This window comes from Panulirus ornatus, chromosome 16 (genome assembly GCF_036320965.1).
Source record: "Panulirus ornatus isolate Po-2019 chromosome 16, ASM3632096v1, whole genome shotgun sequence".
NCBI lineage: Eukaryota > Metazoa > Arthropoda > Malacostraca > Decapoda > Palinuridae > Panulirus > Panulirus ornatus.
Genome location: NC_092239.1, coordinates 19,983,945 through 20,009,426, shown reverse-complemented (window position 1 = coordinate 20,009,426; position 25,482 = coordinate 19,983,945). Strand labels below are relative to the sequence as shown.

General features: G+C 39.4%; 1 protein-coding gene across 5 annotated transcripts in view; it reads right to left on the bottom strand.

Moving 5' to 3' along the window:
• Dpp10 (Dipeptidyl peptidase 10) overlaps positions 1-25,482 on the bottom strand; it is a 788,027-nt gene that overhangs the window by 70,231 nt on the left and 692,314 nt on the right. For 3 of the 5 annotated variants that reach the window (XM_071671396.1, XM_071671390.1, XM_071671391.1), the window contains exon 12: positions 5,943-6,005. The exons of the other annotated variants lie outside the window; for them this stretch is intronic. In XM_071671396.1, the coding sequence (XP_071527497.1) occupies positions 5,943-6,005 (63 nt within the window). The remainder of the gene's footprint in view (positions 1-5,942; positions 6,006-25,482) is intronic. 5 annotated transcript variants of the gene reach the window in all.

The window sequence follows — 25,482 nt, the reverse complement described above, 5'->3', positions numbered from 1 at the left end:
ATAAGAGTGAGTGCTCAAATTACAGAGGTATAAGTTTGTTGAGTATTCCTGGTAAATTATATGGGAGGGTATTGATTGAGAGGGTGAAGGCATGTACAGAGCATCAGATTGGGGAAGAGCAGTGTGGTTTCAGAAGTGGTAGAGGATGTGTGGATCAGGTGTTTGCTTTGAAGAATGTATGTGAGAAATATTTAGAAAAGCAAATATATATATATATATATATATATATATATATATATATATATATATATATATATATATATATATATATATATATATATATCTTTCCTCACTCATTCTCTCCATGTGACCAAACCATTTCAAAACACCCTCTTCTGCTCTCTCAACCACACTCTTTTTATTTCCACACATCTCTCCTACCCTTACATTACTTACTCGATCAAAGCACCTCACACCACATATTGTCCTCAAACATCTCATTTCCAGCACATCCACCCTCCTGCGCACAACTCTATCCATAGCCCACGCCTCGCAGCCATACAACATTGTTGGAACCACTATTCCTTCAAACATACCAATTTTTGCTTTCCGAGATAATGTTCTTGACTTCCAAACATTCTTCAGGGCTCCCAGAATTTTCGCCCCCTCCCCCACCCTATGATTCACTTCCGCTTCCATTGTTCCATCCGCTGCCAGATCCACTCCCAGATATCTAAAACACTTTGCTTCCTCCAGTTTTTCTCCATTCAAACTTACCTCCCAATTGACCTGACTCAACCCTACTGTACCTAATAACCTTGCTCTTATTCACATTTACTCTTAACTTTCTTCTTTCACACAGTTTACCAAACTCAGTCACCAGCTTCTGCAGTTTCTCACCCAAATGAGCCACCAGCGCTGTATCATCAGCGAACAACAACTGACTCACTTCCCAAGCTCTCTCAACCACAACAGACTGCATACTTGTCCCTCTTTCCAAAACTCTTGCATTAACCTCCCTAACAACCCCATCCATAAACAAATTAAACAACCATGGAGACATCACACACCACTGCCGCAAACCTACATTCACTGAGAACCAATCACTTTCCTCTCTTCCTATACGTACACATGCCTTACATCCTCGATAAAAACTTTTCACTGCCTCTAACAACTTTGCCTCCCACATCATATATTCTTAATACCTTCCACAGAGCATCTCTATCAACTCTATCATATGCCTTCTCCAGATCCATAAATGCTACATACGAATCCATTTGCTTTTCTAAATTTTTCTTACATACATTCTTCAAAGCAAACACGTGATCCACACATCCTGTACCACTTCTGAAACCACACTGCTCTTCCCCATATATATATATATTTTCAAACTTGATAGCTGTTTCCTGCATTACCAACATAGCACTTGGAACAGATAAGAGAAGGTATCATCACTTCACATCCATTTTCAAGCTGTCATCTGTAATGCATCAAAATCAAAGCTCACTCTCCACAACCAGGCCCCGCAGACCTTTCCATGGTTTACCCTGGATTATTCGAGTGCCTTGATTTAGTCCAATGACAGCACATCAATCTAAGTATTCCACATTGTTCCACATACATGCCTTTCACCCTCTTGCATGTTCAGGCTCCAATTACTCAAAATTTTCAATCATGTAATCCTTCCATCTTCAATTTAGTCTCCCATTCTTGTTCCCTACACCTTTAACATGCATATCCTCTTTGTTAGACTTTCCTTACTCATTCTATACATACAACCAAACCATTCCAGCACACCCTCTTCAATTCTTGCAACCCCACCTCTCTCTTACCCTTTCATTACTTAATCAAACCACCTCACCCCACATATTGTCCTCATACATTTCATTTCCAACACACTTACCCCCATTCAATCATGCCTTGTATCCATATAATGCTATTGGGATTACTATACCTTCAATCATAGCCATTTTTGCCTTCCCAGATAACGTTCTCTCTTTCCACACAATCATCAGCACTCCCAGAACTTTTACTTTGCTGCTTTGTCCAAATGCCAGGTATCTGATTTATGTATATTCAAGTTCACAACCCTACTAACCCTCTACTCAGCTAAATCTAATAACCATGCTTTTATTCACATTTATTCTCAACTTCCTCTTTTCACACATTCTTCTAAACTCAGTCACCAATTTCTGTAGTTTCTCACTTGAATCTGCCACCAGTACTGTTTCATCGGCAAACAACAAACAACAAACAAGTTAAACCCATTATAATATGAGAAAACATACAATTGGCCTGAATCCTAAAAGTAATTGTGTATTATCAGCAAACAACAAACAACATGCTAAACCCATGATAATAACAGACAACACACAGTTTGCTTGAATCCTGAAGTAACTGCAAATGTAAGTTAACAAAGTTTCATTTTAGGTCTTCAGCACTGTATGAACTACAAGAAACAAATATACATTTGAAATCAAATGCATCCCATAGAATACAGTTCAGTCAAAAGTTGGCATACAGCATATGAATTCCAAAGCATCAACTGAACATCACCTCCTGTAAGTAGACCAGAGCATATAGGGAAATTTTATTCTATAGCAAGGAAGAAGCTGGCTGACTATCATGAGTACTGTTTGGGTATCATAAAAACAGCAAGATCATCTAATAGACCTATGCTGTGCCAGCAAAATAGTACGAGTTAACAAAACAAGAAGGGTGTTTCATGGAACACTTGTGTTGCCAGCAGAGAAGGACAGTTATTGTGAGTGAAATAAGACATGGTGCATAAATAGTTTGGAAACTATCAAAAAGATCTGTATCAAATGCCAAGGCCAAATATGCAATTTTGTTCTGGTTATGAACCAATTTAACTTCCATGTTAACCCTTTTTTAAAGGGGCCAAACTGAAGTTATTGGTCTTATGCCATCAATCTTTAAGATGCTTGGAAATAACTACATAAAGTTTCATTAGCATGTTATTCAGACTGTTCAAGTTATGAGCAAGGTTACATTACAGAGGAATGAATGGATAGAAAATGGATGACAATAATGGACAAAGAAATCCCTGAGTGTCTGTCATTCTACACAGGTGATGCAAAAAGGCTGTATTTTTACATGAATCAAGCAGAGAATGAACAGTTTAGATTTGTACTCAACAAAAAATAAAACCCTAAATATACAATATGCCCTCTAATGGGCAGACAATTGAAAGAAAGCCCACACCAAGGTTGACAGTCAAGAAGGGATGAGGCAGGTTCAGCATGGTGTGGAGTTTATCAAGAAATTATAGTGGTTGAGGAAGCAATTTCAAATAATTTACAGCAACTCAACTGGGATAAAACTGCTGCCACCCAAGTACTTTGGATACATGCAGCATTAGATGTGGCCATTTATCACACAAGGAAAGCATACCAAAAACTGATGCAGTAACTGCTTATGTCATATAATCTTAAACAAGCCATCATTTTTCTCCTTGATCCTTATAAATTACAAAACTACTTTGTATGTGTAGATAAGAATGCAAAAGAAAATGAAATGGAGCACGAAGACACTTAAGTATTCAAAAATCACAGTAATGTATATTTTCCTTACACACTGGAACATGTAGTAGATTTCAATCCCTTCAAAGTACCAGTATTACTCTACAGCATTTCTTAAAATGTATCACTTCAGAATATCTAAAGAATACATGGAATGGTCAGTGAAAGACAAAATGGAAATAGCCTCATGTACAATGTGTGAAATCACTTTATATGTGTGTACATGGAGGGAAATTTACACTTGTGGGACACCACTTTGCTGTTCATTTCTAACATACATTTTTTTCCTTTTTGTCTTCAGTGTTCAATATTTTTGTACAATTCTTCCACTACCTTACTACTAAATAAGTTTTGTCTCACACCTTTCCTTATTGTTTTGATTAACTTATCATGTTCTCTAGCTAAATGGTTCCTGTTTCAAATAACTGATTATAAACACTATAAAACCTTTTAAGAAACTAGATCCTCTACTGCATTTACTCTTATTTCCTTAACAAAAGAGAATAAATTCCAAACTGGTGTTGCATATATCAATATAAAGCTAACACATGGTGAATATCTCTATGTCTATATGGTTAAAGGCAATTTTGACAAGTCAAAATAAGGCTTGCCTTCCTTATAGCTCTTCCAATATGGTTTCCTGGTGACAAGTTAGATATATCTATCCTTAGATACTTTTTGCATGTAGATTCCTATAATTTGCTTCCTTCATTGTGGAGATAATAACTGACCTGGCTTTACTGTTACACATAATCTTTCCTTATCAGGAATTAATTTCACTAGCCAGGACTCTGACAGAGCTGGAGTCCATCCACTCCTTGTAGGCTGTTGCAAATGCAAGTTCAGTCAACTTCTATCATAGATTTAGCATCTCAAGTAAGCATATTGAAGCATAACTGAACTTCCTGCGTAATGTCCTTACATATATCAATAATACAAAAAACCCCAAAACTAAACCTTATTAGACATCTTCAGCAAACTTCCCTATGGTTTCTCTAATTCTTTTTCCCAAGTTTCTATGTTTAACTGTGATTCTGAGGTTAAACTCTCCCCTCTGTAACTCTTCCATGTTTTTATATGGATCTGCTGTCTCCCCTAGAAAACCACTTATTTCAGCCTCTGATGTTTTCTCCCTAACCTAACTATTGTACTTCTGTTGCTGTATGGGGTTTCCTAATCTGTTTTACAATAAAAAAAAGTTATATATTTACCCTGTTGCATCAAATCAGTTTTAGAAGACATCATTTCCTTGCTTTGTTCATCAATCAGTTCAACCTGGCTTTGTATGAACTTTATGTGGATGGTTATTGTTTAAACCATCCATTTTCACTAAAACACACAAAAAATCCACTAATGCTTCTTGAATTAGGTCAAGTTGACCTGTCTTGATGTTCTAAGGCTTTTCTACCAAAGATTATTCACTTCTGTGTTAGTACATGTTTGTATTGCATAATGAAAGAATTATACTTTTATGGTCCCTAATCTTTTAAACCCTTTTTACCATAATATTACTTTTTAATAACTCTAACACACATAGTATTCTGTGTTTCTTCACTTGTTCTATTTATTCATAAATGGGTCACTATAAAAGAAACCTTTATATTCTTCCTAACTTGTTTCTTGTCCTAAAGTGATTACATTCATTTCTATATTATAAGCTGATCAATATCTACATTATCAAGTAGATTCTAAAGAAAGATCATAACCATATCTCCCCTTTTCTTTATCCTCTCTTTTTTGAGGTTTAAAATAGAATTTACAAGAAGGCTAATTCTCCTATTGTTCATAAAAATGTCATATGGATACAATAAAACTATAGAGGAGATTATGAACAGCAACAATCAAAAGCAACTGGCAAGATTTGACTGCAGGCTCCAAAGTGAGATGTTAATATTCAGGGTTTCCCAAAGGAAATTTAGGTAATGGGGGAGATACAAGGGAATAATCTTTGATGGGGTAGGGAAACAATTAATGATTGAATAATTTCTCAGTCAAAGAATCAATCACTTATTTCTCAATGTTCTTTTAAAGAGCAAATAGCTATGAGTGTAACACTCCCTTACCATTCAGTGTTCCTTTTAGTTGTATACATTTACAATGCAATGCTACTCCAGTGTGTTTAGGTTCTTATATCTGGTCAGATTAAATGACTGTTCAAATTCAAATACAAATCATAAATGTATTACGATTTTATTTCATTACCCCTCAAGTGATTTTCATTACAATGAATGCATTAATTCAATTCAAATGTTACATCTTTCAAATCAAGGGCTCCCCCCATTCCCCCCTACACTGGGATACCCTGATATTCATGCAAGAAGCTGTACTTGTCTCAATATTAGGTGTCCGATACTAAGTAAGGAAAAAGCTGTTGCTTTCAATACTAAATAAACAAGCTTTTAAAATCCAAGAGTGAGCAGAGGTTAGGTGGGCAGAGTTTGGTGGCCGGGGGTGCCTTACCCTCGGTCCCAGGCTCATGATGGTTGACCCTTGCCTGCCTTTATCCTCAACTTTGTGATCACCCTGTAATCGTAACACACTTTTGACCACCCTGTTCTTACAAACAATGTTTAGATGAACCTGTAACTGTGTTAATATGCCTGCTGAAATGATTATAGTATTAGACAGCCTGTAAATGCATATGATTATCAAATAAACGTAAGGCTTTCATTCAATGCCTTGACAAACCTGAAACTGCTAACATATCTGATCACCTGGATACAACCTTTGCATGAATCTGCATAAGCTTGCTGACTTTGATATAAAGTTGTTGTGAACCTATAGCTATGACAGAAAGTTTTATAAACATGGGTAAAATGTCTGGGTGAAACTGTAGTATAGTTAAAATGCTTGATGACTTGAATACAATATTTCAATGAATATGTAAATGAGTTAAAATTCTGGCCAACTTGGAGATCAAGTTTGCTCATCTGAATATAGCTGTTAAATCAGCCTGTACCCACACTGAACTGCTCATCAGTTTAGATTCAACGCTTAAATGAAAATAAAAATGTTTTAGTACACCAATTTGGAAGATAAATGGTTTGGATGACCCTAAAGCCATCTTGATATTCTTGCCAAATCTGTGATGACCTGCTTGTATATGACTTCTGACTGACAATAGAAATCATTTTCGTGAAATAATAAATGGGGAATAAAATCTACTGTCATACTTATGTGTCAGACATGAATAAATTCACTGTGTAACACAATTATTGTTCCAGGGTAGTAAGTGTTATTTCCTAACTGCTTATGCATAAAAAGTGGAGAAAAAGGCTATTCCTTTTAAACTTTGCTTTTGTGACCAGGGCATTTATATTTTGAAATTTACCTACTCCAAATTAAACAAAAGGTGAATTCGCACATTTTTATTTACATAAAGTCAGAAAAACAACATGTGAATCAAAATTAACATGTATTTACACTAATGTTAAATAAAAGTGATCACAAAAGATTTAGAAATGAGTAGTTTTTTGAGATTTATGATTGTACTGTAAATCAATTTCATGAATCAGACCCCAAATATAATATCCTATCATGTTCTCGTTATGTTCCTTGGTTGCCGCATTCAAAGTCCTGGTGGAAGCACTCGCCTTGCTCCTATGAATGTGCTACCAAGTTCTCCTTGAATTTATCAAGATGAACATCAAGGATATGGACTTTGAGGGGCATCCTGCAACCAATTTTGCCGTAGTTCTTCACCTAAGTCTCAACCAGCTCCACATAGTTTTTGGCCTTGTGATTGCCCTGGGAGCCCTGAATTACTGCAACAAAGCTGTACCAAGCTGCTTTCTCCTTCCTAGTGAGCTTCCTGGGGAATTCACTCCAGGATCTTCTTTGTCTGAGGTCTGACAAAGATACTGGCTTTGACCTCTGCCTTAGACAGCTTAGGGAAGTCCTAAAGGTACTTGACAGCTGCAGACTCTTTACCTACAGCTGTGACAAATTGTTTTATAATGCCTAATTCTATGTGCAGTGAAGGTTTCGGATACATGACTGCAGGTGCTTTCTTGCCAGTCCGATGTTTGAAAGAGTCCACCTTGCAGAAGTAGCAAATGCTTGAGTAGTCAGTGGGCTCCTGCCAAATTCTTGGGACGAGAAACTTCATGGCTCTCTTCTCCCCTCTAAACCATCCTGCAAAAGAACAATATAAATTTGTGATATGAAAAAAATTATTTGTTACTATAAATTTATTTCAACCATGAATACAGTGTAAGAAATTCTCTCAACATATTTCATGATATTCTTTAATAACAGTGAAAATTTAAAAAAAAATGAAATAAAAACATTTTTAAGTCTAATAATTCTACAAAATTTTATGACAAAATTTTGCCATCCAAACAAGCAACAATTATCCATCTTACCTTCCAGAGTATTTTTTGCAGTGCTCACAAATGAAATGAGGTGCCCAGAATTTGTCTTGATCCCCGACATGCATGCTGAAATATGTCTTGTAGGCCTTGCACATCAGCAGATGCTGCCACAAAGTACTTTTTCACCTTTGTTTTGATAAATTGGCCACAGACACAGCAAAATGCATCTGCCAGATGTTTGCAGGCTCTAGATGCCATCTCAAAAAAACGTATGTGTATATATCCACTCAGGCAGCTAGATCTAAACTGAACTGGTTGGCTTAAGGCCCTTATATCCATACTATTTTTTTGTCTGTTTTCCTGGTGGTACCTCGCTGAAGCAGGGAATAGAGATGCTGTTTTCCTGTGGGGGAGGGAAGCGTCAGGAATGAATGAAGGCAAGCAAGTATAAATATTTACATGTGTATGTATGTAATGTCTGCATATGTGTATGTATATGTATGTATATGCTAATATGTATATGTATGTATATGTGCATATATATGGGCGTTTATGTATATATATGTCTATAAGAGGGGATAGGCTATTCTTCATCTGTTTCCTGGTGCTATCTCGCTGATGCAGGAAACAACAATTATCTATAATAGATAAAAATATATGAATAAACAAAAATCTATACCATGGAAAGTTTTGTGGGGCCTGGTTGTGGAAAGGGAGCATTGGTTTTGGTGCATTATACATGACAGCGAGAGACTGAGTGTGAATGAATAAGGCCTTTGTTGTCTTTTCCTAGTGCTACCCCGCATGCATGCGTGAGGAGAGGGTTGTCATTTCATGTGTGGCAGGGTGGCGACAGGAATGAGTGAAGGCAGCAAGTATGAATTATGTACATGTGTATATATGTATATGTCTGTGTATGTATATATATGTATACGTTGAAAGGTATAGGTATGTATATGTGTGTGTGTGGACATGCATGCATATGCATGTGTTTGTAGGTGGGTTGGGCCATTCTTTCGTCTGTTTCATACCTCGCTAACACAGGAAACAGCAACAAAGTATAATAATGAATAAATACTACTACTTGTATTACTGAAAACTTATAAGAAGTTCTATATTACCTACTTAGCACTGAACCTATCTGGAATGTTCTGAAAAACAGGTAAATTTCAAAATATTACTGTCCTGATCACAAAAGGAAGGTTTCAAGGGAATAACAGTAATTTTCTATACTTTTTGGACATAATCAATCAGAAAATAACATATTACCCAGGAACAAAAAAAAGTAAAAATTTGTTACACAGTATAATGAACATATCACAATCTTCCAGTGGTGTGGGCTTAAGTCACACAGGCATATCATATCTAATATTTACAGTTATCAAAACTAAATAGATTTCTTACAAAGAACACATAAAACACTTGTGTAAATATAATGAACATGAGCAAATCAAGCATGTGATTTATCTTAGTAAAGGTGTCTGAAGATTCTAAACATGCTATCCTTCACTGAATGTATCAACAGGAATTTGTGAAAGAAAGATAGGATATATTTTCAGAGAGAAATGTTGAGAGAGATTTACAATTGAATATACTGGAAATCCAATGCAATTATTACAAAAACTGCACTGCAAAATATTCAAAGACTTTGTAGATATATAGACATACACAACTCCAAAATCTTAAGAAATCTTTAAGAATGATTCATGGATGAAAGTTTTTCATATGATATGACCTTGTACAAGAGGGAGCAAAAGAAGTCATGAGGAGGTGCAGAGGATGAGAGTTTGGGTGAGAGAGAACAAACTTTGGCAAATATAAAAAATGCTGGAAAGGGATGAACAGTGTGAGGAGAAAAAGAGAACAAATGGGAGCATCAGTGATGGGAACAGATGGGGAAGTGGTAACAGGAAAAGGGGAGGTGAAGATGAAGAAAAGATAGAGCGAGTATTCTAAAGGGTCATTGAATGTGCTAGATGATGGGTAGTAAATGTGGGGTGTTTGGAACATGGGGCTATGAGAAATGAGAGACTCATGGAAAATGGTTTGGTGAAAAGTTAGGTGGTGGTGAAAGCCTTACATATGATGGGGTGCAGCAAAGTGGCTGGAGTGGATGGGATTAGAGTATTGTTGATTGAGTAGCCTCAATTTTCAGGGTATCTATGATCAAGGTGAGATGCCTAAGGATTGGGAGAATGCATTTAGAGTGCCACTGTATAAAAAAAGTGGGACAAAAGTAATCTTCAAATTACAAAGGTATAAGTTTGTTGAGTATCTGGTACGTTGTACAGGAGAGTTATTACAAGGGTGGTGGTATGCACAGATTATAAAACTGGGGAGGAACAATTTTGCTTCAAGAGTGGTAGATGTGTGGTTCAGGTGTTTACTTTGTAGAATCTGAGTGAGATATACTAAGAGAAAGAAAGAGATTTGAACGTGGCATTTATGGACTGATGAAGGTGTATGACAAGGCTGATAGAGATGCTTTGTGGTAAGGCAGAACAACAACCAAGAAGCAATGTGAGTGGTAACAGAGGAGGGTCTGAACTTCCAGATGAGGGTGGATATGCAGCAAGTGTGTATGATGTCACCATGGCTGTTTAATCTGTGTATGGATGGGATGTTGAGGGAGGTCAATGCAAGGGACTTGAAGAGAAGGGAGGCAGGTTTGCAGCCTGCTGGGAGTAGGTGGGGCCTGGGAGGTGTCAGCTGTGTGCTGATTGTATGGGTCCATTGGCAGACTTGACCGAGAAATCACAGAAGCTGGTTTCTAAGGTTGGAAGTGTGTAAAAGGAGAAATTTGAGAATTAATGCAATGAAGAGTAAAATTACAAGGTTTAACAAAGGATAAGAAGACTAAAGTTATAAGGTTTAACAAAGGATAGAGACATACTGGGTGGAGCATGAACTTGACTGAAAAGAAGTGGAATGTTTTAGATACCTGGGATTGGACATGACAGCAAATGGAACCATGGAAGCTGAAGTAAACAATAGGGTGAGTGAAAGGGTTAAGATCCTGGGTACACTGAGTAATGTATGCAAAGAGAGGTTACTGTGTATGAAAGGTGAAGATAGGTATGTTTGATGGTATAGTAGTCACGATGGTGCTTTATGGATGTGAGGTGTGGGCTATACAAAGAAAGGTATGGAAGATGGTGGATGTGTTAGAAAATAAATGTTTGAGGATGGCATGAGATATGATGAGGGTTGATTAAATAATAATAAAAAAAGACAGGGTTAGAGAGAGTTGTTTGTTTATGTTTGAAAGAACTGAAGAGGGTGTGCTGAAATTGCTTGGACACATGGAGAAGATGAGTTAGGAAATAGTGACTAAGAGGGTATACATGTAAGAAGTAGAGGAGACCAAAAGAAAGGTTAACCAAATTAGAGACCAGAGGAAAGGTAAACCAAATTAGAGATGAAAGATGGTGAAAAATGCTGTGAGTGATCAGGGCCTGACCATGTAACAGGGCATGAAGTGTGCACAGGCACAAAATGGTCGATTTGCTGTTAATGGGATGAACCAGGACAGATGAAGCTGTCAGGGGCAACCACAGAAAGGAGGAGTCTGGTTTTGGTGCATTATACATGACAGCTACAGAGTGGATGTGAGCAAATGATGCCTCTCTTCATCTGTTGCTGGCTCTAACTCACTAAACAAAAAAGTATGAAAGAAAAAAATTAGGATTAAGCTTGTGAAATGCACAACTGATAACAGGTTGGAAAAGATGATAAAAGTTGGAAATCCAAAATCTGAAATCCTTGGGGGCAGGTGTGTGACCAAATTTGGAATTTTTTGGATTTTTGAAATATCAGAATGATTACAGTAACTAACCCAGTGAAGTTCCACACTCTAGACATGATTTTTTTTATACATACAGCAGGTCTGGGGTGAAGTCTAACCCTATAACTATATATGGTGAAATGGATTAACTTACTTTGGAGGCTTAACAAACCACTCACTCAATCACTATCCCACTCCACCATCACCACCACCACTTCAATCCCTTATCATCAGCATTCTCAGTAAAAATCACTACTTTTTAAGTCATTGATGGAGAACCATACCACAAGAAAACAACAGGCCTATAACCAGGGAGACAGCAGTGTTCCTTGGGGTGGGCAGTATTCCTTGGCAGGAAGTGAAGATGGCATGCAATGCTCCACAGACAGAGAGTAAGTGTGATGGCTGATACGTAGTTAACATGTACCATAATAATGTTGATCCACAATGGTACCTGGTGCAGGCAAAAATCTTCATAACTCACAGGAAAGTAAAAGACCATCTTCCCAAGATTTTCCTATTTTCCAAGACTTCTTCAGGGAAAATTACAAAAGAATATTCCGTGAGGTATATAGCATATCTAAAAAGAACTGGGCTCCTAGCCTGACCTATCTGGGAAACAAGGTTGCATCTGAAGAACACGGTGCCTAACTCCAGTTCATTCAATTTGGGATACAGTGAATCAAAATATGTACCATAATGTGGTGAAGAAAGGGGTTGTGGTATTGTTGATTAAAAACAGCTTACATTTATCTTCTAAGTCTTGCCAATAATTTTTCCATAATGTCACTGAAACAATTCTTATTTGAATTATTAACTGAGAACAAAATGGACCCATAGCCAGGAAAGAGGCTGTGTTCCTTTGGGGGAAAGTGTTCCATAGTGGGAAGCAAAGGTGGAGTGCAATTCTCCAAAGACAGCGAGCGTGTGTGAAGACTGATGTGTAAGTTAACATGTACCGTAATAATGCTGATTGACAATGGTACTGTTAGTGGGCAAAATCTTCATTACTCTGAAGAAATAAAAGAACACCTTTCCAAATAATCTTCAGTTTTCCAAGAAAAAAGATGAAAGAATGGCCCAGCCCACCCACATACACTTGTATATGCATAAACGCCCATACATGCACATATACGTACCTATACATTTCAACGTATACATACACATACATAAACAAATATATACATATATACACATGTACATATTCATACTTGCTGCCTTCATCCATTCCCTTTGCCATCCTGCCACACATGAAATGGCACCCCCCTTCCCCCACGCACACACAAGGTAGCACTAGGAAAAGACAACAAAGGCCACATTCATTCACACTCAGTCTCTAGCTGTCATGTAATGCACTGAAACTACAGCTCCCTTTCTACATCTAGGCCCCACAAAACTTTCCATGGTTTATCCCAGATGCTTCACATGCCCTGGTTCAATCCAATGACAGCACATCGACCCCAGTATACAACATCATTCCAATTCACTCTATTCCTTGCATGCCTTTCACCCTCCTGTATGTTTAGGCCCCGATTGCTCAAAATCTTTTTCACTCCATCCTTCCACCTTCAATTTGGTCTCCCACTTTTCGTTCCCTCCATCTCTGACACATATATCCTCTTTGTCAATCTTTCCTCACTCATTCTCTCCATGTCACCGAACCACTTCAATACACCCTCTTCTACTCTCTCAACCACACTCTTTCAATTACCACACATCTCTCTTACCCTTTCACTACTTAATCTAACCACCTCACACCACATATTGTCCCCAAACATCTCATTTCCAACACATCCACCCTTCTCCACACAACCCTATCTATAGCCCACGCCTTGCAATCATATAACATTTTTGGGACTACTATCCTTCAAACATACCCATCTTTGCTCTCCGACATAACAATCTCGAGTTCCACACATTCTTCCACACTCCCAGAACCTTCGCTCCCTCCCCACCCCGTGACTCTCTTCCATTTCCATGGATCCATCTGCTCCTAAATCCACTCCCAGATATCCAAAACACTTCACTGCCTCCAGTTTTTTTCCATTCAAACTTACCTCCCAATTGACTTGTCCCTCAACCTACTGAACCTAATAACTTTGCTCTTATTCACATTTACTCTCAGCTTTCTTCTTTCATCCGAATCAGCCACCAGCACTGTATCATCAGCGAACAACAACTGACTCACTTCCCAAACCCTCTCATCCACAACAAAATGCATACTTGCCCCTCTCTCCAAAAGTCTTGCATTCACCTCCCTAACAATCCCATCCATAAACAAATTAAACAACCATGGAGACATCACACACCCCTGCCGCAAACCAACATTCACCGAGAACCAATCACTTTTCTCTCTTCCTACTCATACACCTGCCTTACACCCTTGATAAAAACTTTCACTGCTTCTAGCAACTTACCTCCCACACCATATACTCTTAATACCTTCCACAGAGCATCTCTATCAACTCTTATCATATGTCTTCTCCAGATTCATTAATGCCACATACAAATCCATTTGTTTTTCAAGTGTTTCTCATGTACATTCTTCAAAGCAAACACCTGAGCCACACATCCTGTACCACTTCTGAAACCACACTGCTCTTCCCCAATCTGACGCTCTGTGCATGCCTTCACCCTCTCAATCAATAACCTCCCATATTATTTCCCAGGAATACTCAAAAAACTTATACCTCTATAACTTGAACTCTCACCTTTATCCCCTTTGCCTTTGTACAATGGCACTATGCAAGTATTCCGCCAATCCTCAAGCACCTCGTCATGAGTCATACATACATTAAATAACCTCACCAACCAGTCAACAATACAGTCACCCCCTTTTTTTTACTAAATTCCACTGCAATACCATCCAAACCCGCTGCCTTGCCAGCTTTCATCTTCCACAAAGCTTTTACTACCTCTTCTCTGTTTACCAAATCATTCTCCCTAACGCTCTCACTTTGCACACATCTCGACCAAAACACCCTATATCTGCTGCTCTATCATCAAGCACATTCAGCAGACCTTCAAAATACTCACTCCATCTCAATCTCACTTCACCACTACTTGTTTTTACCTGCCCATTAGCCCCCTTCACTGATGTTCCCATTTGTTCTCTTCACCATTTCCATTTACAACACTGAACACTCCATGTACACCAATTATTCCCTCAACTGCCACATTACTCACCTTTTCATTCAAATCACCCATCATTATAATCTAGTCTCATTCATCAAAGCTGCTAACACACTCACTCAGCTGCTCCCAAAACACTTGCCTCTCATGATCTTTCTTCTTATGACTGGATGCATAAACACCAATAATCACCCATCTCTCTCCATCCACTTTCAGTGTTACCCATATCACTCTAGAGTTTACTTTCTTACACTCTATCACATACTCTCACAATTCCTGCTTCAGGAGTAGTGCTACTCCTTTCTTTGCTCTTGTCCTCTCACTAACCCCTGACTTTACTCCCAAGACATTCCCAAACCACTCTTCCCCTTTACCCTTGAGCTTCATTTCACTCAAAGCCAAAATATCCAGGTTCCTTTCCTCAAACATACTATCTAACTCTACTATTTTCTCATCTTGGTTACATCCACACACATTTAGACACCCTGATCTGAGCCTTTGAGGAGGATGAGTACTCCCCGCATGACTCCTTCTTCTGTTTCCCCTTTTAGAAAGTTAAAATACAAGGAGGAGAGGGTTTCTAGCCCCCCATTTCCATCCCCTTTAGTCACCTTCTATGACATGCGAGGAATGTGTTGGAAGTATTCTTTCTCCCCTATCCCCAGGTACATTATTGATAGTACATGCATAAAACTAGGATGAAAATGGACCCTAGCCTGACCCACCGCTACCTAAGGAACAAGGCTGCATGAGAGGATCTTGGTGCCCACCCCATTCTCTCACATGAATACAGTCCAGGATACAGGGAGTTATAAAGATGTACAGTAATGTATTAATACTGTGTTGAGGAAGTGGTCACAGTAGTACTGACAAAATATAGTTTACGCTTATCCCTGAACTTATCGACAATACTACTGTAGTTCTACTGAAACAATATTCATTTGAGATATTAATTGAAAACTGTACTTCAAGAATATAACAGACCCAAAGCTGGGAAGGATGCAGTGTCATTTGGGGAAACAGTGTTCCCTCCTGGGAAGTTAAGGTGGCACACAATGCTCCACAGACAATGTTCCACCAAAGTACATCTGTATTTTAGCTTCAGTACAATACCCACATTGTCTTTAGATCTCACATAAATCACACTCTTATGGAACTGGAATCACAAAAGTGTTTATACAAAACTTTTGAGGTTTTGGATGATGACCTGGCACCTGCGGGACCACCACCAGTCAAAGTAACGTTTCAACTGCTATAATTTGCTTGCAATGGTAAATGATTTTTTCTTATTGTATATGAGTTTTACCATTTGTATACTAAGCAACTGTCAATTCTTCAGCATTCTTGGGGTCCTAAAAACTGAGATTTATTGTTACGTGATACATGGAGGGCATTTTGTCCAAGATCCTTGAGTTGACAATTACTACTGAATATTCAATATATATCATCTGAGTTACCAGTGAAATGGCAAAAGCTGTTGATCAGAGGGTAATTTCTGACACAATAGAACATGGCATGCTGATGTTAAGCTGTTTCATGAATAGTCCATACATGAGAATTAGATGGGTTTCCATTATGTGGCTCAAGGTCTGTTTCCCTACTACCACACTTTTCCTCTGTTTTGCCAATTGCTTTCCTAATTCTACCAATTTTACTTCTTTCTTTGACTATCTAAACTCCTGCCATGAGACTGATATCCTCTCACCATAAGCCAAGATCCTCAACCTCTGGTATTTTAATGTTCACCAGAGGGAATGGTTGAATTCCTCCCATACGAATGGTGGAGGGATTAAAGCACTCACGTTCACCATTCTCATTTATCTAGAGCAAATTTTCTTCCATCCTGCCCATAATCCTGACCACTGTGACCACTCTCCTAATATTCTAGATTTGTTTTCACCTTTAGTCCATCTGGCTGTAATACAAAATATCGCCCTCTATTGCTTCATTGGATTATACTCTCATAAATACATCTATTCTAAATGCACCTTCCCCTCCAGCAGCCCCTTCTACATGTAATAGCGGCACCTCAGTAGGGCAGACTTGAATAACTACTGTAAATTCTTTTCTGACTTTCCTAGGGTAAATTATTGTCTCTTATGTAGTGATGCTTCTTCTCCTCCAAATGCATAGCGTCTCCTCCATATGCATAATAGAGGTTATTCTTGCAGGAATAGGAACTTTCATCCCCTCTTCCTCCAAGAATATCTTTTCATTCAATCCAGGGATCAACCATTCCTGTTCTGAGGCCATTCAGGCAAGGGATCAGGGATATTGGGCTTGGAAAATCTCTCCTTCCTCTGGCTCCCATTCACCTTTTATCACTGCCTGTAATCACAGCAAACATGTTATCCATGAAGTGAAGAATTCCTTTATTCAAAGAAGTGCGATAACCTCTCCTCATCATCCATTGACAGGTCTTTGTAGTCTTTAGCTAAGGGCATTTCTAACAACTTCTGTCGCTCTAACTTTCCTTCACTTATCCATTCTAATGGTACTACAGCTTTCTCTCCCGAAGACAAAGCAATTTTCTTGGGTTCCTGTTTCTCCTGTAACTCCACCTTGGATGACTCTAACATTCAGACTGTCCACAAAGCACTTCTTTCTCTGGGAACAAGCAAGGCTAATGGTCCTGATGGCATCCACCGCCATGTACTGAAAGAGTGTGCCTCTAAACTTGCACCTGTGCTTGCTCATCTGTTCTGATTCTGCTTAAAAACTAAATCTTTTCCCACTCCTTGGAAGCATGCATTGATACATCCCATCCTTAAGAAGGGTGACCACTCTGACTACTCTAACTATTGTCCTACTGCTTTGACATCTAACATCTTCAAAGCCTTTGAATCCCTCCTTAACTCCAACATCCTTAAACACCTCGAAATTCACAGCCTTCTCTCTGATCACCGATGTGGCTTCCGTAAGGTAAGATCCACAAGTGATATTCTTTCTTATCTTACTAATGTCTGTTCATCAACCCTGAAAGAATCTGGGGAGTCATGTGTAGTTGCCATTGACATATCTAAGGCTTCTGACAGGGTGTAGCATCAGAATCTCATGTCTAAGCTCTGCTCTTTTGGCTTCCCTCCCTCATTTTGCTCCATACCTAGCTTCCTCTCTGGCTGATCTGTCTCTGTGGTTGTTGATGGATCAGCCTCCCCCATTTTCTCCACCAACAGTAGTGTCCCTCGAGGTTCTTTCCTATCCCTTAAACTTTTTCTCCTTTTTTTCAATGATTTCCTCTCCTCCACAAATAATCCAATGCATTCATATGCTGACAAGTCAACACTGCATTCATCCACATCCTTCAATTCTGCTCCCTCTTCTCTCACTCAATCTGCATCTTGTCTAGACACAGCTTCCTTAATAAATTCAGACTTGGACAGGATATCTCAGTGAAGTAAATAAAATCTTGTTACGTTTAATGCCTCCAAAAACCCAATTTCTACTCATCTCTGTCAAAAACTCAAAATTCTTGTCTATCCTTTGATGGTTCTCGACTTAATGAACATACTTGGTATTACTGTAACATTCACTCTTTCTTGGAAACCCTACATTACAGGAATAGATGAGTCTGCCTCTAATAAACTGGATGTCCTGTTTAGGTGTCGAAACTTCTTTTTTTCTGAACAGTTGTTCCGTTTATACAAGGAACTGATTCATCCTTGTATGGAGTACCGCTCTCACATATGGGGTAGTTCTAGCTCTGTATGCTTACTTGACAAAGTTGAGTCAAAACCAATCCGACTCATAAACTGTCCAGGTTAACTTCCAAACTTGACTCCCGTGCCCAATGCCACTATGTTGGTTCCCTTTCCCTGTTATATAGGTACTATTTTGTTTTTTTTCTCCTGAGAGCTGGCTGCTTGTGTGGCCCCACCACTAGCTAGACCACGCAATACTCGGGAAGCTGCTGCATCACATGATTATTGTTTGGCTGTCGGCAACCCAAGGGTGGGCTGTTTTGATGTGTGCTTCTTTCCTTACACATTGAAGATCTGGAACTCTCTACCCTTTCATGTCTCCCAGTAACCATGACCTGGCAAATTTCAAAAGACAGGTCTTTCACTGCCTCCAAAATTCATAAATACTTTCCCTTATCTTTTCTTTTTCCGTTTCATAGTTCTCTATATTTTAATTAAGGCCCAGCCTCAATGTGGACTTCAGTCAGTGACTGGAGCCTTCAACATAAAAACAAAATGATATGAATTTCTGCTGTAACAACGGATCGCTGGGAACATAACCCCATCATTATACAAGGGCTCCCTGTATCAGATCTGTCTTTTTGGCAAATAGCAAGGATTCCATTCCTCATTAAACCATAGCCATGTATGAGGCAAGTAAAAAAAGCAGAAGACAGCTGATCCAAGTGGTGCCATCTCAGCACAAATCAATAAAACAGTTACTAGATATAGCTGTTGGCATCACCATTCTGACTGAGTTATGCTTTCTTACTAGACATTACTTGGTTTGGACTGCTAGTGAGACCCGTGTTGCCTGGAAAGTTTATTCTCGGCTTTCAGAGCTCTTAGGTTTTCTGAATTTCGAGAAAGAGAGATGCTTTCTTTTCTTTTTCTCATTGCTATCAACATTTGTGACGCTAACATAAAAGTCAAAAAGCACAGAAAGCAAAGAGATATCAAAGGTTAATGCACATGTATGTGCCTGCTACCAGTGCAGAAAAACATATGGGTCTCTATGGCAGGGGCTAATATGTGTAGTGTCCATCAGGTGAAGCTTGGAGCCACTTGTGTTGCTTCCTACACAAGTGTGATTCCCCACAAAAAAAACTTTAGTTTTTGGATTTTGGAATTTTGGATTTCCTACCTATTATGGTAGTGCTACTGAAAGTATAAAATGAGATAAACTGCTCAGGAACGAATAGGACAGATGGAGTTAATTCATTAGGGTTAGAGGTATTCAAGGTGAGGATATAATAAGAATGATCTTTGACTATGTGCAATTCATTATGAGTGTGAAAGACAGGTGTGCATAATAAAAAGTAAGCATTTATACCACTGTGAAAGCTTATGTTTCAAAAGGGGTGATGTATGTGAGTGAATGGAGAGGCTACATTACTTGATACATTCCATACACAAGTGAATGGAGATAAAGATATCTGAGAGATTGACATGTACACAGATGGACGATACACTCCATACACAAGTGAATGGAGATAAAGATATCTGAGAGATTGACATGTACACAGATGGACATACAATTGTACAAGTAGGTAAACAGATACACAGACAGGCAAACAGAACACAGATACACAGATATATAAAGACATATATACAGTTTTTTCATACATATTCACCATTTCAAGCATTAGCAAGTAGTGTCAGGGGTGCGTGATGTCCCCATGCTTGTTTAATGTTTACGGATGGGTTGGTTAGGGAGGTAAATGCAAGAGTTATGGAGAGAGGGGCGAGTATGCAGTCTGTTGGGATGAGAGGGCCTGGGAAGTGAGTCAGTTATTGTTTGCCAATGTTACAGGTCTGGTGGCTGATTCGAGTAGGTAGGCAGATGCACAGACAGGCAAACACACAAACACACACACACAGATACACAGATATATCAACAAATAGACACATATAGTTTTTTCATACATATTCACCATTTCACACATCAGCAAGTAGCGTCAGGGGTGTGTGATGTACCCATGCTTGTTTAATTTGTTTATAGATGGGGTGGTTTGAGAGGTGAATGCAAGAGTTATGGAGAGAGGGGCAAGTATACAGTCTGTAGGGGATGAGAGGGCTTGTTAAGTGAGCCAGCAGTTGTTCGCTGATGTTACAGCTCTGATGGCTGATTCGAGTGTGAAACTACAGAAGTTGATGACTGAGTTTGGAAAAGTATGTAACTGAGTTTGGAAAAAAATGTGAAAGGAGAAAGTTGAGGGTAAATGCGAATAAGAGCAAGGTCATTAGGATCTGCGGGGTTGAGGGACAAGTTAATTGGGATGTAAGTTTGACTGGAGAAAAATGGAGGAAGTGAAGCATTTTGAATATCTGGGAGAGTAATTAGCAGTAAATGGAACATGGAAGCAGAAGTGGGTCACAGGATGGGGGAGGGGTTGAAGGTTCTGGGAGCGATGGAGAATGTGTAGAAGGCGAGAACGTTATCTCGGAGAGCAAAAATGGGCATGTTTGAAGAATTAGTAGTTCCAACAATGTTATATGGTAGTGAAGCATGGACTATAGATAGGGTTGTACAGAGGAGGGTGGATGTGTTGGAAATGAAATGTTTGAGGACAATATGTGGTGTGAGGTGGTTTGCTCGAGTAAGTAATGAAAGAGTAAGAGAGACGTGCGGAAATAAAGAGTGTGTATGAGAGAGCAGAAGAAGGTGTGCTGAAATGGTTTGGACATATGGGGAGAATGGCTAAGGGAAGACTGACAAACAGGATAATGTGTCAGAGGTGGAGTGAACAAGGAGAAGCAGGAGACCCAATTGGAGGTGGAAGGATGGAGTGAAAAAGACAGAGTGATCGAGGCCTGAACATACAGGAGGGTGAGAGGCGTGCAAGGAATAGTGAATTGGAACAATGTGGTATACCGTGGTTGACCTGCTGTCAATTTACTGAACCAGGGCATGTGAAGCATGGGGGGTAAACCATGGAAAGGTCTTTGGGGCCTGGATGTGGATAAGGAGCTGTAGTTTTGGTGCATTACACATGACAGCTAGTGACTGAGTGTGAACGAACTTTCTCATCTATTTTCCTGGCGCTACCTCACTGAAGCAGAGGGTAGCGATGCTGTTTCCTGTGGAACAGGGTGGTGCCAGGAATGGATAAAGGCAAGCAAGTATGAATATGTACATGTTTACATATGTATATGTCTGCGTATGTGTATCTATGTATACGTTAATATGTATATGTGCATGTATGGGTGTTTATGTACATATTTGTGGATATGAGTGGAAGGGCCATTCTTTCTTAGTCTGTTTTCTGGTGTTACCTCACTGGGAAATGGTGATTAATTATGATAAATGAATATAGGGAGAAAGAATACTTCCTATGTATTCCTTACGTGTCGTAGAAGGTGACTAAAGGGGGTGGGAGTGGGGGCTAGAAACCCTCCCCTCCTTGTAATTTAACTTTCTAAAAGGGGAAACAAAAGAAGGAGTCATGCGGGAAGTGCTCATCTTCCTCGAAGGCTCAGATTGGGGTGTCAAAATGTGTGTGGATGTAACAAATATGAGAAAAAAAGGAGAGATAGGTAGTATGTTTGAGGAAAGGTCCCTGGATGTTTTGGCTCTGAGTGAAATGAAGCTCAAGGGTAAAGGAGAAGAGTTGTTTGAGAATGTCTTGGGAGTGAAGTTAGGGGGTGGTGAGAGAACAAGAGCAAAGGAAGGAGTAGCACTACTCCTGAAGCAGTTGTGGAAGTGATAGAGTGTAAGACTGTAAACTCTAGGTTCATAAGGGTAAAACTGAAAGTGTATGGAGAGAGATGGGTGATTATTGGTGCATATGCACCTGATCATGAAAAGAAAGTTCATGAGAGGCAAGTGTTTTGGGAGCAGCTGAGTGCGTGTGTTAGCAGCTTTGATGAACGAGACCAGGTTATAGTGATGGGTGATTTGAATGCAAAGATGAGTGATGTGGCAGTTGAGGGTACAATTGGTGTACATAGGGTATTCAGTGTTGTAAACGGAAATGGTAAAGAGCATGTAGATTTGTGTACTGAAAAAGGACTGGTGATTGGGAATACCTGATTCAAAAAGAGAGATATACATAAGTATACGTATGTAAGTAGGAGAGATGGCCAGAGAGCGTTATTGGATTACATGTTAATTGACAGGTGTGTGAAAGAGAGACTTTTGGATGATAATGTGCTGAGAGGGGCAGCTGGTAGGATGCCTGATCACTATCTTGTGGAGGCGAAGGTGGAGATTTGTAGAGGTTTTCAAAAAAGATGAGAGAATGTAGGGAAGATATGAGTGGTAAGTGTAAGTGAGCTTGGAAAGGAGACTTGTTTAAAGAAATACTAGCGTAGAATGGCAAAAGTGAAGAATGGCAAAAGGTGAGAGCACATGAAATGAGGAGACTGGGTGAGGAATGAGAAGTATTTAGAGAAGCAGTGATGGCATGTGCAAGAGATGCATGTGGCATAAGAAAAGTGGGAGGATGAAGAAGTAACGTTGCTAGTGAAAGAGATAAGAGAGGCATTTGGATGATACAAGGAAGGAGTGCAAATGACAGGGAGATGAATAAAAGAAAGCGGCAGGAGGTCAAGAGGAAGGGGCAAGGGTGGAACTGAGAACAAATGAGAGATGGGTCGAGAGAGTACCATTAAATTTTGGAAGAATAAAAAGAGGTTTTGGAAGGAGGTAAATAGTGTACAAAAGACAAGAGAACTAATGTTAACACTGGTGAAGAGGGCAAAGGGGGAAGTGATGACAAGTAGTAATGGAGTCAGCATGAGATGGAGTGAGCATTTTGAAGGATTATTGAATGTGTTTGATGATAGACTGGAAGATGTAGGGACTTTTGATGAAGAGAGAAGAGGTAGATGAAGCCTTGTGGAAGATGAAATCTGGCAAGGCAGCAGGAGTGGATGGTACTGCAGTTGAATTTATTAAGAAAGGGAGTGACTGTGTTGTTGATTGTTGGTAAAGATACTCTATGTATTTATGGACCATGGTAAAGTGCATGAGAGTTACAGAATGCATGTATAGCGCCATTTTACAAAGGCAAAAGGGATAAAGGTAAGTGTTCAAACTACAGAGGCATAAGTTTGTTGAGTATACCAGGAAAATTGTATGGGAGGATATTGATTGAGAGAGTGAAAGGATGTACAGAGCATCAGACTGGGGAGGAGCAGTGTGGTTTCAGAAGTGGTAAAGGATGTGTGGATCAGGTGTTTATTTGAAGAATGTGAGAAATGCTTAGAAAAATAGATGGATTTGTATGAGGCCTTTATGGATTGGGAGAAGGCATAGGATAGGGTTCAAAAGAGGTGCTTTTTGGAAGGCCTTAAGAATATATGGTTTGGGAGGTAAGCTGCTAGAAGCAGTAAGAAGATTTTATCAAGGGTGTAAGGCATGTGTACGAATAGGAAGAGAGGAGAGTGACTGGTTCCCAGTGATGGTCAGTCTGTGGCAGGGATGTGTGATGTTTAATTTGTTTATGGATGGCATGGGTAGGGAGGTAAATGCAAGAGAGGGCCTGGGAAGTGGGTCAGTTGTTATTTGCCAATGATGCAGCACTGGTGGCTGATTCAAGTGAAAAACAGCAGAACTTGGTGACTGAGTTTGGAAAATTGTGTGAAAGGAGAAAGTTGAGAGTAAATGTGAATAACAGCAAGGTCATTAAGTTTAGGAAGATTGAGGGACAAGTTAGTTGGGATGTACATTTAAAAGACAAAGAATGGAAGTGAAGTGTTTTAGATATCAGGAAGTGGACTTGGCAGCGAATGGAACCATGGAAATGGTTCCTCCCCCACTCCCCTTACCTCCTTTGTTCTCACCTTTTTCCATTCTGTACTCAGTCTCTCCTGGTACTTCCTCACACAAGTCTCCTTCCCAACCTCACTTACTCTCACCACTCTCTTCACCCCAACATTCTCTCTTCTTTTCTGAAAACCACTACAAATCTTCACCTTCGCCTCCACAAGATAATGATCAGACATCCCTCCAGTTGCACCTCTCAGCACATTAACATCCAAAAGTCTCTCTTTCGCGTGCCTATCAATTAACTCGTAATCCAATTACGCTCTCTGGCCATCTCTCCTACTTCCATACGTATACTTATGTATATCTCTCTTTTTAAACCAGGTATTCCCAATCACCAGTCCTTTTTCAGCACATAAATCTACAAGCTCTCTACCATTTCCATTTACAACACTGAGCACCCCATGTACATCAATTATTCCCTCAACTGCCACATTACTCACCTTTGCATTCAAATCACCCAGCACTATAACCTGGTCTCGTGCATCAAAACTACTAACACATTCACTCAGCCACTCCCAAAACACTTGCCTCTCATGATCTTTCTTCTCATGCCCAGGTGCATATGCACCAATAATCACCCATCTCTCTCCATCCACTTTCAGTTTTACCCATATCAATCTAGAGTTTACTTTCTTACACTCTATCACATACTCCCACCACTCCTATTTCAGGAGATGTGCTACTCCTTCCCTTGCTCTTGTCCACTCACTAACTCCTGACTTTACTCCCAAGACATTCCCAAACCACTCTACCCCTTTACCCTCGAGTTTCGTTTCACTCAGAGCCAAAACATCCAGGTTCCTTTCCTCAAACTTACTATCTATCTCTCCTTTTTTCTCATCTTGGTTACATCCACACACATCTAGATACACTAATCTGAGCCTTCGAGGAGGATGAGCACTCCCCGCGTGACTCCTTATTCTGTTTCCCCTTTTAGAAAGTTAAAATACAAGGAGGGGAGGGTTTCTGGCCCCCTGCTCCCGTCCCCTTTAGTCGCCTTCTACGACAACACGTGAGGAATGTGTGGGAAGTATTCTTTCTCCCCTATCCTATCCCCTATATTATTAGACTTGATCACCATTTCCCGAATCAGCGAGGTAGTGCCAGGAAACAGACGAAGAAAGACCCATCCACTCATATACACATATCAATACACATATGCACATGCATATACATACATATACATGTACATATTCAAACTTGCTTGCCTTCATTCTATTTAAGAATATACGATGTGGGAAGTAAGCTGCTAGAGGTGAAAAATATCTGTCAAAAGGTGTTATGAGTGTGTGCGAGTAGGAAGAGAGGAGAGTGATTG